This window comes from Parambassis ranga, chromosome 20, assembly GCF_900634625.1.
Source record: "Parambassis ranga chromosome 20, fParRan2.1, whole genome shotgun sequence".
Classification (NCBI taxonomy): Eukaryota; Metazoa; Chordata; class Actinopteri; family Ambassidae; genus Parambassis; species Parambassis ranga.
Genome location: NC_041040.1, coordinates 17,307,945 through 17,328,639, shown reverse-complemented (window position 1 = coordinate 17,328,639; position 20,695 = coordinate 17,307,945). Strand labels below are relative to the sequence as shown.

The following is a 20,695-nucleotide window of genomic DNA, read 5'->3' as shown; positions in this document are numbered from 1 at the left end:
AGAGGTTTGAGACGGGAGAACAAGAAAACAAAGAGAAGAAGTGAAGTTGCTTGTGATCAAGGCTTATGATTAAAATCCATCCACAGGGCGCACGCGATCCGCCCACATGCTGTATATAGACCCGAACAGCTAATGTTTCAATTACAGCCATTCCAAAGACAAGGCAGACAATGATTAAGCCAGCATCGAGTGGGGATTTAAGAATAACAACAAGTTTTTTTTTTTTTTTTTTTGCTCTCCCTCTCCCTCTCTCTTTCTCTCTCTCTCTCTCTCTCTCTCAGCACAAGGAAGGTATAATTACTGGGGGCACAAATCATCATGTGCAGCAGCTGAATCACAGCCATTTGGAGGATATAACTCTGCTGTGCTTCAAACAGAAGGAAAAAAAAACATAATGCAAACATGTTTATTTGAATGTCAACAGCCTACCCATAATGACAGCTGAAATTAAAGGCACAATGAGAGGGACCTTGGTGAAATCTCTGTTTTAAAAGGTGGACTTCCATCAGCAGTGCTCTAACCCACGCGGGAATTAAGGGGCAGGCTGATTCTGTGCAGGCCTCACAAGCCAACCGTGAATAGTCAACACCGCTACTCTACTCTACACCCCCCCCCCACACACACACACATAACCCCCATGGGATTGTTGGCCATCTATGATTGGGACATAATGCTGCTCTTCTCTGACAAGGTCCAATGCTCCCTGACAAATTGGTCTCTAGCTGCAGGCTGCCAATCAATCCATCAAACGTAGTAGTTCAGGAGAGAGATCAATAGGAGATAGTGCAGCTGATCGATACCAACATAAAAGCAGCCCTGAGAAGTCCAAAAAAACAGAGGCTTCTGCCAGGGAACGGTCAAGGTGATCTTCCAAACATGGAGAAACTAGTGCTGATTCTTTGGTGAAGTGTATCACACAATTTACGGTTGAGGTGAAGAGCAAACCTTTTACAGTCCCTGTGAGTGTGGGCATGTGAATGGAAAGTGGCCTGTGAATGAGCGAAAGCATTCGTTCTCCAGGCTATTAGCAAAGCAAGGCCACAGTGGAGCAAGGCGTACACACTGGAAATATTAGCTGCAGTTGTTACAGGACAAAAGTGCAAAAAAAAACTGAAAACTGTACAGAGTATAGAGAGAGATGCTGGAGTGGCAGAGTGAGAAGAGGAATGAATTATATTTGTGTATAGTGTTACTTTGTGTTTAGGTAGAGAGAATTGAGAGGTAACTGCCAGTGAGGTGGCCTTAATACGAAGGGAGTCGCCAGCAAGCCTTTCACCTGTGTGAGCGTGTAAGCCTAGCACACTCTACTGGTGCACCAGGAGACCAAAAGAATACTGTAAATCAGGTTCAAATGTACTTAACCCTCAGAAACCCTGAACCATTTTTTGGCACTTTCTCTCCTGTCACATTTTTAGTGAGTGTGGGATCATTTTTCACCACAATATAAAGTCCAGCACCTCTGTAGAAACAGCACAATCGTGGCGAGAAGTAGTAGTAGAGATACTCTCTGTGCAGCTTAACACAGTTAAAGGCACAAATCCTAAAAATGAAAGAGCTGGATTTCCTTGATGATTGATTTTACATAAATGTATATAAACTAGTGTGCACAACACTGTTACTAATAGTGAAAGAAATGGAAGCTCCAAATGCTCTAGATATTTACCTATTTGCATTTTAACAGCTACTTTTTCAGTCTGCCTGCCTGAATTTTTGACAAGTTGCTTGTTTTTTTATACATTTAAGGTTACAAAACAACAACCAGTTAACACTGCCAAAGATCAGGATTTGAAACATTCAAACCTTATTTCCATCTCTGCTGGAAATTACGCTGCTCTAAATTCCTCCTTGGCTCTGCCCCCCTGACGTGAGTGAGACTGTGGTGCCGTATTACCAAAAGTTATTATCTCAGTGCCATGGTGACCGTCTTAGTTGTCACAGCAACCTTTGTAAAATTTGGCGTTTGAGTGTGCGGTGGTGGTAGTGTTAATAAAAATCCAACAGATTAGCCGATGGGCAACTAGTGAGATCATTACAGTGATTGCTCTTCAAAAGAGCGCATTCCCTCAGGACAGCGAAGTGGTGTCGACTTTTACCCTAGCAATATTGCACTGCTGTTAGAGTCCAGGTTGGGAGCAATCGAGCCGCTTTCCCCCTGAAGAAGATGCTTCCTGCCTCTCTGCTGATGCTTTAATAACCTCCACAGTAATGTCATTAGCAAATTAGCATCTATTGTTTCCCCCGGGCTTCTGCGTGCAATGATGCTGGATTCCATTCTCGGCAAGAGCCCTGTTGTTTGGGAACCAGTGCCAGCAAAAGGTGATGTGTTGAGAGAAAAACAAGGAGACGGAAATAACTGTTGCGCCCCAGCCATGAATGCCATACCAATTAGGGAATAACAGAGAGAGGGGGAGAGAAAGCCGGGGACACAGTTTGTCTGACGAGGTCTTGAGGTGGAAATTACATGCATGCTTTGTTTTAGGTAGTCAGTTCTGAATTTTTACCTCCGGAGTTGTGAAGCTTTTGTTTTGACTTGTCATAAGAGGACTGCAGTGAAACATCTGTGGGGGTAATGACATCCTGCAGTGTTTGAGAGAGACGGGGAAAAAAAAAAGGGAGCCAAAGAGAGTCAACAGGCAGCATCCTTTTGTTACTGAGGACGGATATGGGACTGATCATCCATGTGTGAATGGGATACCATACCAACAAATAAGAGCTGCAAAATCCTTCCAGGGTGTATGAGGAAAAAAAAAATGTCTCAGTTTTGCACTGCATCTCATTAGTATAGTAACGTGCTGTGTGAAGACCCGTTGTTAAGCTGGAACTACAGCAAGTGGTTCTGCAGACTGCAGAAATGTATCCCACCCTCTGTCTGTCCATCTCTCTGGTCTGCCCCGCAGCTCTCCCCCACCCCCACCACCACCACCGCCGCCACCAGGCTGGTGTTTGGCTTTCTGGTCTGTGTCCATCTGTCTCCTCTCTGTTTTGTATGACAGAACAGCCATCAGGAGGATTCAGCAGGGGGGATGGCCATCCTATTTCAATCCTCGGTCTGCATGTCTTAACTTTCTAAACAAAAGTTAAAACAAAAAAAGATGCCTGTCTTCTCCTGTGGATTTCAGTCACATGCAAGAGAACCCAATGTGCTCTCTGTGTGGATGCTGGGGTTGCGTCACACAGCACGGGTGAGTTTACAGACTGCATTTAATAATGTATAATACATTTTAAAGGATGTTATGGTTGAACATGAGTGATCTGGAGCACTTATTTGTGTCAGATGGTAAACCTGCTCAGAGAACCATGAAACAGTTTGAGGAACATAATTTCCATTTTCTATAGATATATCTGGCGTTCCTCAAGGTTCCATGTGTGGCCCATGTCTATTATATTTTTTTTTGTTTGTATTCAAGGTCACACTTTGCTATTTGTTCTGTTATATGTATTCTGTGCACAGTTTCCTACTTGCCATTAGGGAATGGTTATCTTAAGGGATAAAAGATGATGTTTTTTTATTCTAATTCAACTTTGAAGGTCATGCACTTGTTTCGCAGAACATCTTCTTTGATGTGTATAATGCTGCTTATGATTTATCTTCTGTATTGACCACTTTATTTTCTTGCTAAGCTCATGCTTGATTCCAGGAGATCCAAAAGAGTCACTTTTAAATAGAACAAATAATATAGATCATATATCCCCATTTGGCCAGCCTTACTGAGTACTGATGCATCTTGTCTGCATCTCTAAGTCTGAATGTCACACTTGCCTGTAAAGCTTAGATTCTGTGATATAGTTACATTTTAATATTACACATTATGAGAACCGACTTTCTATGTGCAAAAGTAGCCAAAATTAGCTTGCTAGCTATAAGCTACTATAGCAAAATGTTGTATAGAATTGATAACGACATCAAATTCATCTAAACTCCTTTCATCTTGCTCACTTGCTAATGTTATCACTCACAAAATACTACCTATGTGGTTATGATGGTTGGCGTGTTTGCCATGTTACTTCACCAGCAAATATTATCACGACACTAAAATAATAAAGGTATAATAAAAAAGACTTCATTGCACCCACGCACTATTTACACTGGTGTTGTGTACACTTGTGCGCACAATGTGTAAATGTATGTGGGAGTATAGGCCACGCTGCCACAGCTGTTGCAGTGTGTCTCACAGATTGTGATGTGTAGTCGCATTTCTGGTCATATATTAGAAATAAAATGACTTTACAGATCACAATATAAAACACAAAATTTAACACTGCTTACTGCACTTAGGCCACTTAAGTGCCCTCCACCATCCTCAGCAAGAGTATCATGGAGATTTGATTTCGTATTGACATGGCAGGCATGATTCTCTTTCACCGCTGCCTTGTTGCAATGTACCTCGACACCTTTGTGCTTCAATAAGATATTGTGGAGGTTATGTCGCTCTTCATAGGAGATATATTAACAGTTAAGTTTGTCATTTTTCATTGATGTCTGTTCAGCTGTTCGGTCTATATGATCTTTATAAGGGAATCTCTCATTGTACAACAGAGACCTCCAAATCTCAATAGCTTGATGACTCCACGTCAGAGAGCGATGAGACAGAATCAAGGACATTTCAGCTTTCTGAACAGAAACACATTTTTGGTGCTTAAAACACAATGGTTGGGCGCACAAGACAAGTGGCTCATAGTAAAGCTGGCCATGTGAGTCAATGAGTCAAATTTAAACCTTCCCTTAACAGAGGTGGTGGACTCAGACATCATCTTTCTACCACATACAATGCAGCTTCCATCCATTCCCAGGAAGTTTCACTCCAAGTCACATGCTCAAAGCAAGAACACTGGGCTGTCAACCAGTCCTCCTCCGGTACTCTCATAGTCGTTAGCCAGTCGACACATCCGACACAGTCAGCCAGACCAACACAGTAAGAACTGATGAAGCTGCTTGGATGGGCAGCGAAACATCTTCAAGAAAGCTCTACAAGTTCAGATGCCTTGCTTCAATCTTTTCTACGACTACATATATATCTGTGTGCAAATGTGGTCAAAACAATCCAAAACAATCTCAAGCACTGTCCAGAATATTCTCCAAAACAACCTCAAATGTAGGCTAAAAGCAGAACACATGTTCTGTCCAAGCTCTCTTCTCTCCACCAGCTTCAGCTGTTTCTTCCTAAACTACACCTGCTGCTTTAGCACAATATTTTTCTATCATCATCTGTATGAACGGCGCAAACACCAGCATCAGAGCTGAAGAATTAACACCAACGTTACCCACTCAAGTGAGCAGTCTGTGTTGATTAGCTGGTGTGTTCAAAAGAGAACTGCACTGTTTTCCTTCTGCAAACACAGAGTAACCGGGGGGACGACTAATAGCAGGAGTCGCTGCTAAAATGAGACGGGGCACAAATTATACTTAAATGGCCTGTTATGGCATGTGTGTGTGTAAAACACTAATTTTTGCTCAATAAGTGTTGTTTTAAGGGTCATAGTTTTGCATCGGCTGTGTTAATTGAAAAATTAGGTTATTTTCATGGAATTTGTGTTTATGTGTTATGATAAACTTGACAGCCTAGTAAACACATTAAAAAAAATTGATATGATGTGTGTGTCATGTAACCTCTAGGTGCCACCAACAACTTTAACAGTCAATTACAACTGAGCCTGCTGTTAAGTCATATAATTGATTCATTACATTTCTCGCCAAGATAAATGCAAATACTGATTCATTCATCATTTATTCATGCCTGCTGATCTCTCTCTCTCACGCACAATAGCAGGTGTAAGACTGTTCTATACCTCCAGCTCATCTTCCACAAGAAACATAGTGTGCTCAGATTTCATCCAGCTGAACCTGAACTACACGACGAGAAGCTAGTCAAAAGTATTGCTGGGTGAGGCAGGCTTTTTTGTGAGATCTCAGGTTCTGGGGTTGGTAGGGCCTCATTTTTATTTTTTTTTTTGTGGTAAAACATGCAGTGTGTGGGCATGAGCAAATAAAAGAGACAGTTAACGTCTTCCACAGACCGAAATGAAAAATAAAAATAAAAATCTTGTGTCTGTAGCTGAAAGAAAAAAGGCACATATGCCCTTGCAAAATATACACCCTGTACATAAAACTGCAACAGTAACAAAGGGCAGAAACCAAATTAGAGTTATACATTTTTACCTCGCCGTTGAAAAGCAGTCTGCCAAAGAGCTGTCGGGCTTCTTCCAAGCCTCCTTCCAAATACACAGCCCCTGGAAAGAAAACACAGACAAAGCATGAATGAGGACAAAACAAATATAATAGGGTTTATTCTGAAGTGTGTGCAAACAGCATTTGTTGGGAAATGTGCAGGATACTTTCAACACTATAGGAAATGGGTAACTTATTACCCGCAGATTTTAAAGTTGCTGTGAAAAGCATGACTGCAAAAAATTTCTAGCAATTCTGAGGCAATTTCAGACTTCTCTCCTAATGGAAAACCTAAAATTAATTGAACTCGGCAATGAGTTATAATTGCTTTATTAAAAGTAGGAGTGCATTTTTATTGCTTTTTGACGGTGAAATGACCTCGGGGTTCCTGTGCTGATCCACCTCCCACTTGTCAGAGTGCAGCAGGAGAAGGAGGAGGAGGAGGAGGAGAAGGAATGGCTGAATCGCTACACTGTGGATGGAACAGACTGAGGTGACATATAAGCCTTAAACCTGGAATAAGACGCAATGAGGCTGTGTCACATGCTCAGGTATGAATAGGGCTACAAAAGTGCTGTGTTCACGCCCATTCATCCACAGCGTGGACAGAAAATGTCCCTTTTGTAAACTGCCTACACACTTGGACATGACTTAACAGCTGAATACAAGGTGGGAAAAAAACATACACCAACACACGCACACAAACAAAAAGGAATAGGACAAAGGAAGAAATTTCATAGAAGATTGTTCCCAAAACGAAGAGATGCTGCCACAGCAAGCGAAGAACAAGTACTCCCAATACCTCTCTGTATCGGAGAGGCTGCAGCTTCTGCAGCAGTCGGATCCTTTTCACAAGTCAATTCACCTTGTGTGCTTTTTGTTGTTTTGCTACTCTACTGTTTTTTTTTTCTCTCTTTACTAAAATCAGTAGAACTATCATGGTGCCTTTAAGCTGCACACAAACTTTCAACCATCACACTTAGGGTGGCTCATTCAATTTAGAAAGCAATAACCACCTGGCAAATTGGGTATACAATCGTGCAGTGGTTTTTATTATGTGCATAAATGAGCCGGTGGAAATGGGGCGCGGTGCGGTCGCAAGTCTAAATGCGCAAACTGCTTTCATGGACGACATCAAAAACATATGAGGGATTCATCATCTGGGGAGGCAAACTGCTTTCAGATGGCTAACAGGCCATTTACAAGCACACACACACACAAACAAGGAGGATGCAGCCTACATAACTGAAACCATAAAGAAATACAAAGCACCTAGCACAAAGACAAACACACTCCCACTCTATCTGCCTTTCATGCCCTTTACTTCTAAGCAGAATGGGAAATTACAGCCATTGCACAAATGTATGTAAAATTTGATTAAGCCTGACAACTTTGTCTCACCCAGCAGCCCCTTTGGCAAGTAACAGACTCTCACTCATTTGGCAGGCATTTGCTGATATAAAGATGTAGTTGAGTGGTAAAATAATGAAAGTAGCTGGTGAGTTTTGGAAGGCACAAAAAGTCATTTCCTGCGATGCTGATGACCGTTTGAAATCCAACAGGATACCAATAAATCTATAAGCCTTCAGAAGCAACAAGCCACTAAAGCCCTTGCAGATGTGCATCTCTGTAATCTTGGCATAACGGAGCGAGCATCTCACTGAGGCTGACCACAGGAGGCTCTGGAGACGGGAGCGGTTCTTCACAGGATGTTTTCCACTAAGCGTCCGCGCTGAGATTTGTGGTTTTATCATAATGCGGACTTCACTTCTGCTACGTAGCAGATGTTTCCTCTGGAGGCCAGCTGTGGGAGGGGAAAAACTCCCTCCGAAGACCCGAGTTGTGAATGCCTTTCAACTCAGTCATAATACATTCATGTGTGTGAACACTGAAACTAGGGAGAGATGTGGGTGGGGCCCTGAAGGGAGTTTCTTTTTTTTTTTTTTTTTTTTTTAATTCATGTTCTGATGACACAGCAGATTTGGAAAGTTCCTCCCAAATGACGTTGTTGAAATTCAAAGTTTTTGCTTCTTATTAGATGTTTTTAAACTTCTTCCAAGAGAAGGGAGCAGCCAGAGAGAAAAAGGGGGAGAAAACCAGGAGAACCAAGGGATTTGAAAAGGTATTAAAAATCTCAAAGCTACACCTTTGGTGTCAATCAAAGGGCCTGTGGATGAAGAAAGCGAGATACGCAGTTAAGTCTGGCGAGAACATTTCTGACAAGGAGGCCGCCTGTGCAAAAAGTGTGCCCCAAAGCGATCTAATCAAACGCACAACTTACCACAATCATTAAATAGAGATCCACGTTCTTCCGTCCACTCCCGTCAGCCTGCGAAGTTGCAGCTGAATACTCAAAGCCCAGCCTACTCAACTGCCAATTATATGCAAGCATCTTTCTGCAGCTCATCGTGCAGTAACATCATGCCCAGGCCCGTCACTCTGCAGTCTATGAGAGCTGCAGCACATTCCGAGTTATCGACACTGCCAGGAGAAGCCAGCAAGAAAAATGCAGAGGGCCTACACACTGAGATAAACCTGCTTAGAATATACATGAAAAATCACAAAGGACACTGTGATCCTTCAGCTTGAACAATAACACTGGTTTAAGACTGGAGTTCAACAGCATTTAGTTCTGAAAAGAGATTCCCTTAATTTAAAAGTTTTTAACTCTAACTTTGAACATTTTTACATTTGGACAAATAGCTCAAATGTATTAATTGCACTCTGAAATCTTTGCCTTGGGCTTGCTGAATGAATGACTTTGAACTGAAGTCTGATACAGGTCAGACAGAACACCATGTACAAAACTCTAACCAAGTTTTCATCCAGCGCTGTGCAGAGAATATCAGTCATAGCCAGAGAGAGACGGGGCCTCGAATGAATCTCCACATCTGTCACAAGTCTAATTCAGACAGCCGTGCAGACTGTACTGTGTTATGTTTAGGAATAGAATTCCAATGTCTGTGGGCTTTCAGTGACCAATAAAAACCCAGAGTCATGGGCATATGAAACACCAGCGGCTGACAGTCACATTAATAACCAAGAATGAATTATTCAAAAACGCTCAGGCTCTAATCCATCAAATAATATATTAAGCCGCTCCCTCTCAGCTTGACGGGGGCTGAACCGGCAGTCGGACACAGAAAGCAACACATTAAAGGCAAACAAAATAAAATAAACCAAAAAACATGAAAATAGAATTTTCACAACAGCTGTGACAAAGGAAGCCCAAGTACACCGTCACATCAAACATCTTACTCCTCAACAATGAGCGAGGGGTGAGATGGAGAAACACACAAAAAAAAGACAGGGTGAGCAGGAAATCACTACTGCAGCAATTAACAAAGGGAGCAGCACTCACTCAATGAATACACCGGCTGCATTGTGTATGAATCTGATATTCAGCAAGTGAGAGATAATCCTTTCTCTCCGTTCTTTTAATAGGAAGAGCTTAGAGAGGGGCCTCACAAAGGTTCACCATCTGTATCCCCCATGGCTGCTGGCAGCGTATAATCCACAGATCAACTGTACAAGGAAATTAGGGCCATAAAAACAGAGTGGGGCCTCTTTTCTTCTTCTGCTCAATTCTTTCCAAACAGTTCGGTAGGAAGGAAGCGACGTGGCTTATCAGTGGAGAGGACCTGAGAGGGAAACGGGAGGGCAACAGACGCACCGACTTTCTATGAATAAGCGGAGGGAGAAAGTGGTTTCTGAAGACGAAGAGGTAAAGTGGGCAAAAGTAGAGAAGAAGACGAAGAAAGAGAGGAGGGTGTGGGGGGGGGGGGGAGGTGGTACAGAATGGGAGGTGCGCAGGCCAAAAGAGCCCAAATGAGAATGGCCCACTCCAGCAGAAGTTAATGACAGGGGATCAGAAAAGCAAGATTTCCATTCAACACTTTGAATTATTCAGGGTTGCAGGGCACCTATTTGCATTGCAGATGCCTTTGCTTTCCATTCCTTCACTGCTCTCCCTCCATTCTTCCCCTCTCCAGCAATCTCCCTTTCTTTCTCTTTCTGTCTCGAGCTAGAGAATGGCCCTGCCTCAGGGTTAGGAGATAGACACATTCTCAGCTCCGCGGAGAGAAAGCTTTGCCCATGCAAAGCAGGAGATTATCTGCCATTTTCAACACAGCGCAGGTTCAGTGGTCACTGTGGCAAAGAAACAAATAAAACAAAGGTCAGAAAACATGCATAGTAAGCCGTTAAAGCTATCTGCCAGGGCCTCGGAAATATTATGAGCATGTCATATTCCATCACAGCTTTCTAAAAGGGGGAGTGTATGGAAAAAGAGGTCATTGGAATTCTATGCATGTGCATGCTGGAGGAAAAAAACACAGTATGTTCAAAAGGAGAAAAAAATGATGGTAACTTCTGACAACAAGGCAGCGACACATCTCCAAGTGCGTGTCTGCTGATGTGGTGCCTGCTGCTTTTGGGAAAGTGGTGGTTTGACGTCTCTGTCAGTCGAGAAAGCGGCTCGCGAGGATGAAATGACAGCATTTGTGTGCCCCTAGTAACATCCTGCGGCACATGCGAGCGATCTGAGTCTGTCTTGTGAGGAGAAAGTGAGAGAGTTGGAGGGCTGGAGGGTGAAGAAGAAGGAGGAGGAGGAGGAAGGGAAGAGGAGGAGGGGGAGATGACAGGGAGTGACAGCATGACTCATCATCTTTTTGGCACATATTTCACCTAATAACACCCAAACTCTAGATCACAGACAGAGGTGGAGAAACGCAAAGGGACATAAAGAGTAAAAAAAGGAGGGTAGAGACAGATAGATTGCTCAACAACAAGGTCTTAAAGGAGGCGTTTGATAATAATAAAAAAAACTGAAATGAAGATGACAAAAGGCTCGATGAAAGCAGAGAAGGCAACTTCAGACAGCATTCTCAATGCAAGTGACTTTGAATGTGTGTGCATGTTGTGCCCCTCAGCTTGTGTGTCTGCGGTGAGTGGGAAGACGATATTTTTGAGTTAGCATTCCAAAACCCATCACCACAGGGTGCTCTCTGACAGCAAGTTTTCTCACAGGTTCCTTTATAACAGGAACCTTGTTTATTCATCACTTTTATTAAGTTGAAATTTCAGAGCGAGGAGGAAAAGAAGGTGTCGCGGCCCTGCCGCCTTGCTCAGATGTGTGCAGCGATGATGCAGTGACAGCCACGGGACAGAATAGATTAGACTTTGTCTCTGCTGATAATGAACCCGTTACAAGTATGGGGGCCCCTGGGCCAACAGGGGGGCCGTGGTGCCAGTCAGCACTTTCACTCACCATTTTTTCCATGTAACTGCTGTTTTTTTTTTTTTTTGCTGTGCAGCGGGTAGGGAGGCGAAGAAGATCTCTTTAAAGCCACCCACTTTCTGTATCTATCATCAGGGGAGCGCAGAGATGGCTGAACTGGTTCAATCAAGATGGTGATAAGATGAGGAAAGCTGCCGACTGCAGCTCTCCAGGAGTGAAGCTTAGCTTAGCGCTGCCCATGGGGCTGGATGAAGACAGGGAGACGGTCCCCACCAAGTCTCTTTCTGTGTGTGTGTGTGGTGTGTGTGTGTGTGTGTGTGTGTGTGTGTGTGTGTGTGTGTGGTTTCCAGCATAGGGTCCTAATCACTGCACAAACTCTATCACTGAGCTGCTAGTGAGATGAATAGCGAACTTGTGTATGTGTTTGGTGTGGGTAAAAGAGAGCAGTTCTCTGGGGGATTGCCTGTCCAGCCAGAGGTCAAATCACATCTCCTGAGATCAATAAAGCTGTGTAATGTTTCGCAAGGACTAATGGGAGATCCACTGCAGCTATTTACACAGCCTAACAAAACAAAACAAATATTCAAAGCATGTATGTTGTATCAGTGTAAGTAATGCAAGGGACCTTATAGTAAGTGTGTGAGCCAAAGTTTGAAAGCTGTGCATGAGTAACTATACATGTGCACACATAATTGAGGCATCCATGTGCATACTTGCATAGTGCACGCACCAAGACCAAACCAGTTAACTCTGACGTGACCCACTGCACTGTCCATGTGACCCTAGATTGACTTGTTGGGTTATTGTGTGCTTTAATATGCTGTATATAAGACCAGTAACTCTGCATGTGTAACCTATTAAGTCATTCATGTGGCTTTTCTATTTTAGAATAAAGAACAGGGGCAATAATAATAATAATCTGGAAAGAAAATGACTTAAATCAAATTCCATGTTTATCAGACTGAGTATTAACCCTCCTTCAGATTTGTGTGTTGTGTTTATAAGAGCGGGAATACTGTATTTGTTTTCAGTGTATGTAAATCTATTCTTTGAGGAATAGATTTACATATTTAGTTCAGTCAAAATGCAGTCCTCTTTTATTTTGTTCTGCTGCACAACCATCATCCCCGCCTCTATCCGGGTCTCGAGGGAATCTCACCGATAAGAGCCTCAAAGCAGTTGGCCATGGCGTGTCGCAAGTCCGACTCCCGGCACAGATCCGGCCCGTGAGCATAGAGCATGAAGCGATCTAACTCCAGTTTCTGTAAAAGACAAACACATTCATATCAGTGTGCTGCCACTGACACCTCAGTGATAACCACTTGAAAAAGTAATAGCTTTTTTTTTCCTTTTTCTTTTTTCTTTTTTTTTTTTTAGTATTTCACATTTTTCAAGTCTCTCCAAGGCGAACCGATGTTTGAAATAAAAAAGGGTCCAAAAAACACAGGGGAAATGAAAAAGATTGCCTGCCCTTGCTGGAAAAGGTTCTACTTCATGGCAATGACAGATGTGCTCATGTGTTGTCCAGCTGTGGCATGATGCACTAAGCCGGCACAGGAGGAAAATGTTCACACATGTGCATACATGCACACACTGAATTGCACTGGCACACGCACACATCCTAGATAATCCCAAGATACAATGTGGAATAGCGCAGTGGTGACCTTCATTCTCTCTAAAAGCTACTTTGTACAAAGGCATACATTAGCACTGGTAATATGCATTATGATCCTCAGATACTGAGCTGTTATGGTTTTATTGTACATCCAGGTCATTCATTGATTAAATAAGACATCATTTCAAACTAAATAAATTCAATACACATTGGTGTATTCACAGAATTATGATGGATATGTCAAGAAGTTGACAGCCAAGTATCAGGTGGCTGTGCCATACCCTGACATATACCTGCCTATAACCTGAGCTCTCACAACATTTACACAGGGTTATCCAAGTGTATATCTGACATATTTCAGGACACTGCGACTTCACACTTTTTTGGTCTGTAGCCTCTAAACTTGGATCAACTTCCCAATTAACTTGCAACATTTGGACTTCAGAAATCCATCTGTTCAGACAGGAATCAGGCAATGTGGTATTTTTACTCACACTCTGCTACTGCACACCACCAAACGGTCAAGTATGTGGGTGACATCACCTTCATCGGAGGGGGTGGGGGACTACACCAAAAGTTCTAGCATCTTTTGACCTGATATGAGCGCAACAACATGGAACTTCGGACCGTCATGTTGCTGGATTTTCAGAAGAGCGCAGAGCCTGCCCACCTTCATTGTCCTGTAATCAGTACTGGATACAGGTTTTTGATCTACTCACCTCCTGCGGGACAACAACTTCACATCTGAAGGCTCCTTTATTGATTTTATTTAGAAATTCTTTGTTTTTTTCTAATACTGCCTTTCTTATTTTAAATATCTTTCATTGTTCATTCATTATTTCCTTATTATTCATTATTATTTAACTTGCAGTTCCTTTTTTTCTCTTGCTATATTTATTGCTATTGATGAAGAAAATTTATATGTGCAAAAATATTTGACAATGCACCTGATTCTACATTTATTTTATGACCTGAAGCTGTGTTATTTATCAACTTTTTCTGTCATTAAATTAAAAATTTCATTGTGCAGACCTGGAAGAAATACTGATGAGGACCTTTTTTATATTTTTTTTTTACAATAGTGGTAACACATATAAGAAGAAAGAAGCCACGATAACTTCTTATGTTTAATAAAACTGTATGAGAATAAAGAAGGACATCTGCACAAGCTGTATTTAATGTAAATAAGTGCCATGATGTGTGGGACTACGGGTCAGTCAAACTTTCTGCAACTATTTCTCAGCGCCAAGTCAGAAACTTGACTTTTACTGGCAGTGCACAACAGACGAATACCCAACGAAAAACAGTCAGGGTGCTATTTAATTATGGCTGATAACTGTTGGTGGTATCCCACCCCCCGTGATTGCACACACAAATTAAATCACAATTCATAAATACTCCAACTCAGAGGGAACCCGTTCTGACTTTTAAGCCTTCCAAGTGAAGTGGCGGATTGTGCCGTTGCTCGCTGAAGATATTTTTTGAAAGATAATTGCGAGTGTTCTTGAGCAGACGGCTTTAGAGAAGCCTGGTAAACAACTTGGCAACGTCGAACACTGTATCACACTCACTTTACCGCGAGCGGCAAATTGAAACAAGCCAAACTGCTACACAGCACTAATGCAGATTCGGGCGGCTGCATCTTTGTATTCAGCGGGGAGCAACATGAAAGATTGAAGTTTTTAATTGCTTTCTCCACATCACGGGATGATTATTGTTGTGTTCTTTACAAACGTGCCAGTAAGTGCGGCTAGGCTCTACAATGCTGCCAGCGAGAGAGAGAGAGAGAGAGAGAGAGAAGAAGGGAAGCAAGGGGGCCCTGCGATAACAGGAACTGGAGAGTGTTTCAGGAAGACCTCTAGGGGCCCACAGGGACCCCAGTCGAACTAGTCAAGTCCTCCAAAACAACAACCTTTTAACTCCAATTACAAACCTGAGGGGGCAAAAAACTGGGAGGGTAAGGATGGCAGCAAGACAAAATTACCGTTTTCCCCTGCGTGTGCTTAGAAAGAAGCAAAGTCATAAAGGCAAGACAGAAATAACTCTACCTCGGGTTGACAGGCTGTCAGCGTGCAGACACTACAGCATTTTGACCTGCAGTGGAAGGACTTACCTTGGCTAGCATGGCTAAATGCTGGTTCTGCACAATGGCTGTTCTGTAGGTGGCCAGGCCGCCCTCCTCTAAACTGGGAAACAGGTAGTACAGGTGGACACTGCGGACAGAGAAACGCTTTAGTTTTTCAGAAAATAGGTACCAAGTGAGCTCCTACAACGATACAATGGTCTCACTTTATGTGGTGGCTGAGGTAAAGTGGGACCTGAGTTCTAAGCAGAAGCGCAAGTCAGTCTACGTCCATACCGTTCTTTGTGATCTAGATAATGACCGACAAGATCATACATTCTTTCATACATTCATACATTCATTCATTCTCAGACTTCGCTCTGCAAGATGGGTAAATGTACTCTGTTCAGTTCAGGTGAGGAGTGAAGAAAATCCAGTGCAATCGCACATCTCTGGGGTGTTTTCAGAGGAACAGCGGATGTAACACAAAGAAAATAAAAGTGAAAATATACCAACAAGGTAAGCCTTTGTTGGTTTATTATATTTGAGTCGATAGATACTGATTTTATGAGCCTGGCGGATCCTACATCACAACTAAATGACAAAACTGGCAGTCATGTGCTGGGAGCAGCTGGGGCTCCTCCAGGAGGAGCTGCTGGGAGCTGCTGGAGGCCGTTAGATCTGGGCATCTTTGCTCCCACTGTTCTAAACCTGATGGACTAAGCAGTTTGGAGCATGGATGAGGATGGATGTATAGATAATACATAAAGATATGAAGTGATGGATATTTGCTGCCTCTCCCTGCATTTAACCAAATTCTTCAGGACCACCTAATTCATTTTCTAGATTTTCAGCTTTTTCAAGGTCTGCACTGGAACCCAGAAATGGACCGTTGGATGCTTGACTGGTTCCACAGCTGGGTTCCGGGCGAGCAGGTTCCATTTTCATTACAGTCCAGTGTCTCTCTAACCGCAGCGTGTCATTTGATTTGATTTGAATTAAAACAGGCCATTTAATTCAGTCATTTCTAATCAATGCAAAGAGAGGAAAGCAGGTGGCGTTCCGTTTGCCAAATTCACAAGAGGTCTATTTGTCAGGGTATTGTGATCTTAGTGTGAAAACAAAACACTTGGAATTAATAAAAACCACTTAGTGTAATAGAAATTAATTAGAACGCAGACATTTGCTATGCTAGCCAAAGTGTCAGTCACACAAAGTAAGCTATGTTTTATCTATGTTTAATAATAAGGGACATCTTTTGCAGATAGTTTCCTTCAACACAACTGTACAGTAAATCATGGAGGTTAAAACAACTCCTAAGACCACACATACTTTTCCTTCTCTGGCATTTATATTTAATAATTACCAATTAATAATTTAAAAACTCATCTGACCTTTAGTCTCCTGATGAAATATTGACTTTTCTAGCAGCACAATCACAAAAGTCCTTTTTTATGTCATCTGCAGCTTAAAAAGCTAAAAAAAAGAACAAGAAGAACATCCTGTGGCTCCCCTCTGTTCAACACTAACTGCTTGCATTGGGGGCTATTCAAATGTGTGAAACATTCTGTTGGCTGGACAGCAGAGGCACAGATAGCCTCCAAGGGCAGTGCGCACTGGAGATGCAGTTGGCTGGATCTGCTGTACCCATTTAACTGGACAAGAGGCTGATAAATAATTCAGAGGGCCAGAGCGTAGGCCAAGCATGTCTCGTCAGACGCTAACAATCAAAGAAGGAAGACAAGGGGGGGGGGAGGCAAAACATGGCCAGAGATATCCGGAGAAACAGAGGCTAACCACCTTCTTTGTAACACTATTCTTGCTGCATAAGAAGTTGAGGCAGTGTCCTGTGTGCCCCAGTGTCTGTTCCTATTAAGGTTTAATCCTGTCCCTGAATGTTCACTGTTGTGGAAGTAGGTTACAAATTAAATTTTGGGAGCAGAAGTCAGATGAAAACCTACTCTTCCATTTAGCAACCAATGCTTGGAGTGTGAATGCTACACCTTGCAGCATTTTCTTGTAGTAATTTCCACTTAAAGGAGGAACAGTGGGCATGTAGGTGGGCAGCTACCTTTGCTAGGTAGTGTATGAGATTAATAATAGCCATACATAATTAGCAGTGTGCTTAGGAAAGTGCCGGGCAGCAACGTCCGCGCTCACCTGGGAGTCAATAAGACAGTCAGCATTCCAGACAGCTAATTGCAAGTTGTCATGGAGAATTTCAGGCTGTTAAAATAAGATGTGGGGGGGGTGTGGGGGTGGATTACATCCCAGTTCCAATTACCAGTAGATCACTGTCTTGAATGAGTGGAAAGTATGGAGAGGAGCGTGGATGTGACAGACAGGGATAGATGTAGACAATGAGGGAGAAAAGGAGTGAGAAAGTGAAGAAGAGAAGAGAGAGGCCGATGGTGTTGTAGTCAGCTTCAATTAGTGCACACGTCTATCAAAGATGTGAGAGTGCTTCCTCACCTGGTGAGGAACTCGACAACGGCATCACCCAGGAACTCCAGTCTCTCGTTGTGATTGATCCTACGGGGCGGGAAGGATGAGGGGAGGAGACGGGCGGAGGAAAAGGTGGAGATGTGAGGACAGTTGAAGAAGTAGTGAGAAACAGACTTCTTATAAACACATACACACGCGCACAGCTACTCACCTGATCAGCACTCTGAGAATAACAGCAGCTCACGTTCAATAATAAGTAGTCATTGCCCTTAAAATTAGCTCATTTCATTTCCCCTGAGATGTCCCTTCCTTTCACAGTTAAAGTTAATTTTCTTGTCAGCAGGCCTGCCGGGTATATTAATCACAAGAATCGTCCCTTTGATTGCTCCTGTGGTCAGTGGTAGCATGAACAGATATGTGCCTGCAGGCAGCCTACCTGGAAGGGGAGGGGTCATCCTGCCCCAGACGAGACATGATGTTAATCAATGTGTTGATTCCTAGGAAAGAAAATCCCCAGGGTAGAAGGGTTAGAGGCTGTCACAGGCAGGGAGGTCATTTGACAGAGAGAGAAAAAAAAGACTAGAAAAGGAGAAAATGGTGAAGCAAAGAATATTATGGTACCTTTTTTCCTCATGTACATGTGGTGGACCTTCCTGTCTCCGTACTTGGGCTGGCGGATGCCGCAGTTAGACAGCGAGTTGCGAGCATGATCCGGATTCATGCCAAAGTTGAGGTGGTGGCTGGGATGAGTCATGGCCAGCTATATGAGAGGATAAGTAAAATAAAGGGTTCATTTACCACCACAGGAATATTTTTAGGGAAACCAAGAATGTAACCTGTGCACTGGCAGCCAAATGTTAAGAAAAAAATAAATAATACATTTGTGAATTTATAGCATTTAATAGCATATTTATACATTTACAAAAAAATGTGTATTCTCTGAAACTAAAGTGTTGTAAAGAAAAAGAAATCTTAAATTTATGTCCAAAAATGTGCAAGAAAAATAAAAATTAAAGAGTTTAAAAAGGTTAATTTAGGTGAAAAGTCATTATAATCAGAGATCTGTGAATGGGGACGCCAGAAACAATCAAATACCGGTAGTCTAACAATCTAGGATCAGCAGCTCTTCAAAGGAGAGGAGATTTTCTCTCCTTTGTCACAGTATTACACAGTAGTAAAAGTTGTTTGCATGAAAATTAATGACTTTAACTTTCAAACCTGTTAAGACAGCCAAAAAATGGGAATTTAAGGTAAAATAACCCCTGAAGGAAACGCATTAGTCGACACTCAGCTTTGTGTGAAGAGAGGCCAAAAACTGCTGTGCCTAGAAAGACTGCTGCAGCTCAACATCTCAGAGTTGCTGAGGGAAGAAAAAGGAAATGATAGGGCTCAGTAGGATGTGTCAAGCCTTTATCAATCTTACATTAGGAGAATGTTAATCTCACCCCCCTCCAAAAAAAAAAAACTTCAACTACTCTTCCCCCTTGGGCTTGCTTTTCAAAATGCTTGTCTCTTTTCAGCCAACTTCAAATCAATTTCAAGCTCCAATGAGATATATATGTAAAACGTTAACAGAGAGGTTTCAATATTTATAGATGCTCAAGAGGCCTTCAGCTTTGTAGCCTTGAACACAAAAATGACAAATTCAACAGCAATTGTGTTTTTTTTCTCTGTGGTTAAGAGGAACAGCATTTTGAGGGAGGGGAAATAGTTATTTGACATGACACAAGCAGAAATACAGCAATTCTCAGTGCCGTGTTGACAGTTTGATAAAAAAATATAAATAAAAACAACAACAACTACTTCTACTTCCAACCTCAACTCCCCCATTGTGCGATGTCAGACACAAGTCAATGACTGCCTACTACACAGCCTGAACCATAGAGTTTGGCGCTCTGAAAGAAATGTATCAAGCAAAACACATCAGTTATTCTGTAAACACTGCAGGTCTCGCAGTTACGGACGACATCCAACAACAGCACTGGCTTTTAAGCTGAATCTGTGGAGAGGATTGACACGTGCAACTGTTCCTGTCAACGTAATGACTGCGTAAAGTATTGCAGTGATTTGGATTTAGTGATCACTGCCTCAGCTGCTGCTCAACTGCCTTTGGCTAAACGGAAATAAACATCATCGCTCAGAGGAGAGCTGCGGACTTGACTGAAAGGAGTGGTGCTGGTGCAACGGTGTGCAGCAGAGAAGCTGATGGGCAAACTGCCTGCTTGGCAGACAGAACGTAACACTGTAATTACCCTGTACAGCTTTATTTAATGTACTTCACAGGTAAATCAGCATTAATATTTGACTTGAAATGAATACTGAAACTGTCATTGTTTTTGTAGAAAGAGCTGCAGTAAAACCACATTAGTGACACATTAAATATTAGACTGCTGCTTATAAGCAAGTCTGAAGATTTGACCTCTGCCATGCTGCTGGGTAACCATGTCTGGCTAAATAGGTAGATGAAGATCTCTGACAATATGAGGGGTCAGATGATGTTTGACGGCAACTAGTTTGCAAGTCATTTTGTCCAGCATGTTTACAGCCTGGTACAAAAGAAAAGAGTTTTGGACTGTCTGAACCGAGAGGTACCAGGCTACTAAATGCTACTAAATGTCTTGGTGTTGCTTTTTTTGCGGTAAACTTGCTAATTCCAACCTATTAGTTCCCAATTAATCGTGCAGTATGCAAACCATTACCACTGCGGACACCAGTGGTGGTGGACCACTGGTGGAAGGAGGTATAATATTACTCAAAGAGTTAAGATAGCACACTGCTGTCTATGCAATGATCTAGGCAATTACAGCCGGGTCAGGAAGTGGATATTGTGTGATATTTCATAAGGTTATAGAAATGTTTTCGATGGACCATTGTTCAGGTGTCCACATGTAGAGCACGTGACCACTGTTCACAGCTTTGGATGCACATTTCTTACATTTTTTCTTTAGAAAGAAAAAAAATACACCGACATTCAATCAGAAACACAAGCAAATATGCAAAGGCTCTAAAATGGTATTCAGTGCAGTCCTACTTGAAACAGATGGACACTTCAATCACATGGGTCAGAATGCATCACTATGAATAACAAAAACAAATAAAATACCCTGGTACACAGAGCCATTGTCATATTCATGGGGGCACACAAGCAAAAGCATTCAATATGAGAGC

The 20,695-nt window shown here is 42.4% G+C and overlaps 1 protein-coding gene across 2 annotated transcripts in view; it reads right to left on the bottom strand.

Moving 5' to 3' along the window:
* Positions 1 to 20,695, bottom strand: part of drosha (drosha ribonuclease III) — an 80,544-nt gene that overhangs the window by 33,128 nt on the left and 26,721 nt on the right. For both annotated transcript variants that reach the window (XM_028433329.1, XM_028433328.1), the window contains exons 18-23: positions 18,149 to 18,287; positions 17,964 to 18,024; positions 17,555 to 17,614; positions 15,134 to 15,233; positions 12,565 to 12,667; positions 6,158 to 6,228 (exon numbers count right to left, since the gene is read on the bottom strand). In XM_028433329.1, the coding sequence (XP_028289130.1) occupies positions 6,158 to 6,228; positions 12,565 to 12,667; positions 15,134 to 15,233; positions 17,555 to 17,614; positions 17,964 to 18,024; positions 18,149 to 18,287 (534 nt within the window). The remainder of the gene's footprint in view (positions 1 to 6,157; positions 6,229 to 12,564; positions 12,668 to 15,133; positions 15,234 to 17,554; positions 17,615 to 17,963; positions 18,025 to 18,148; positions 18,288 to 20,695) is intronic.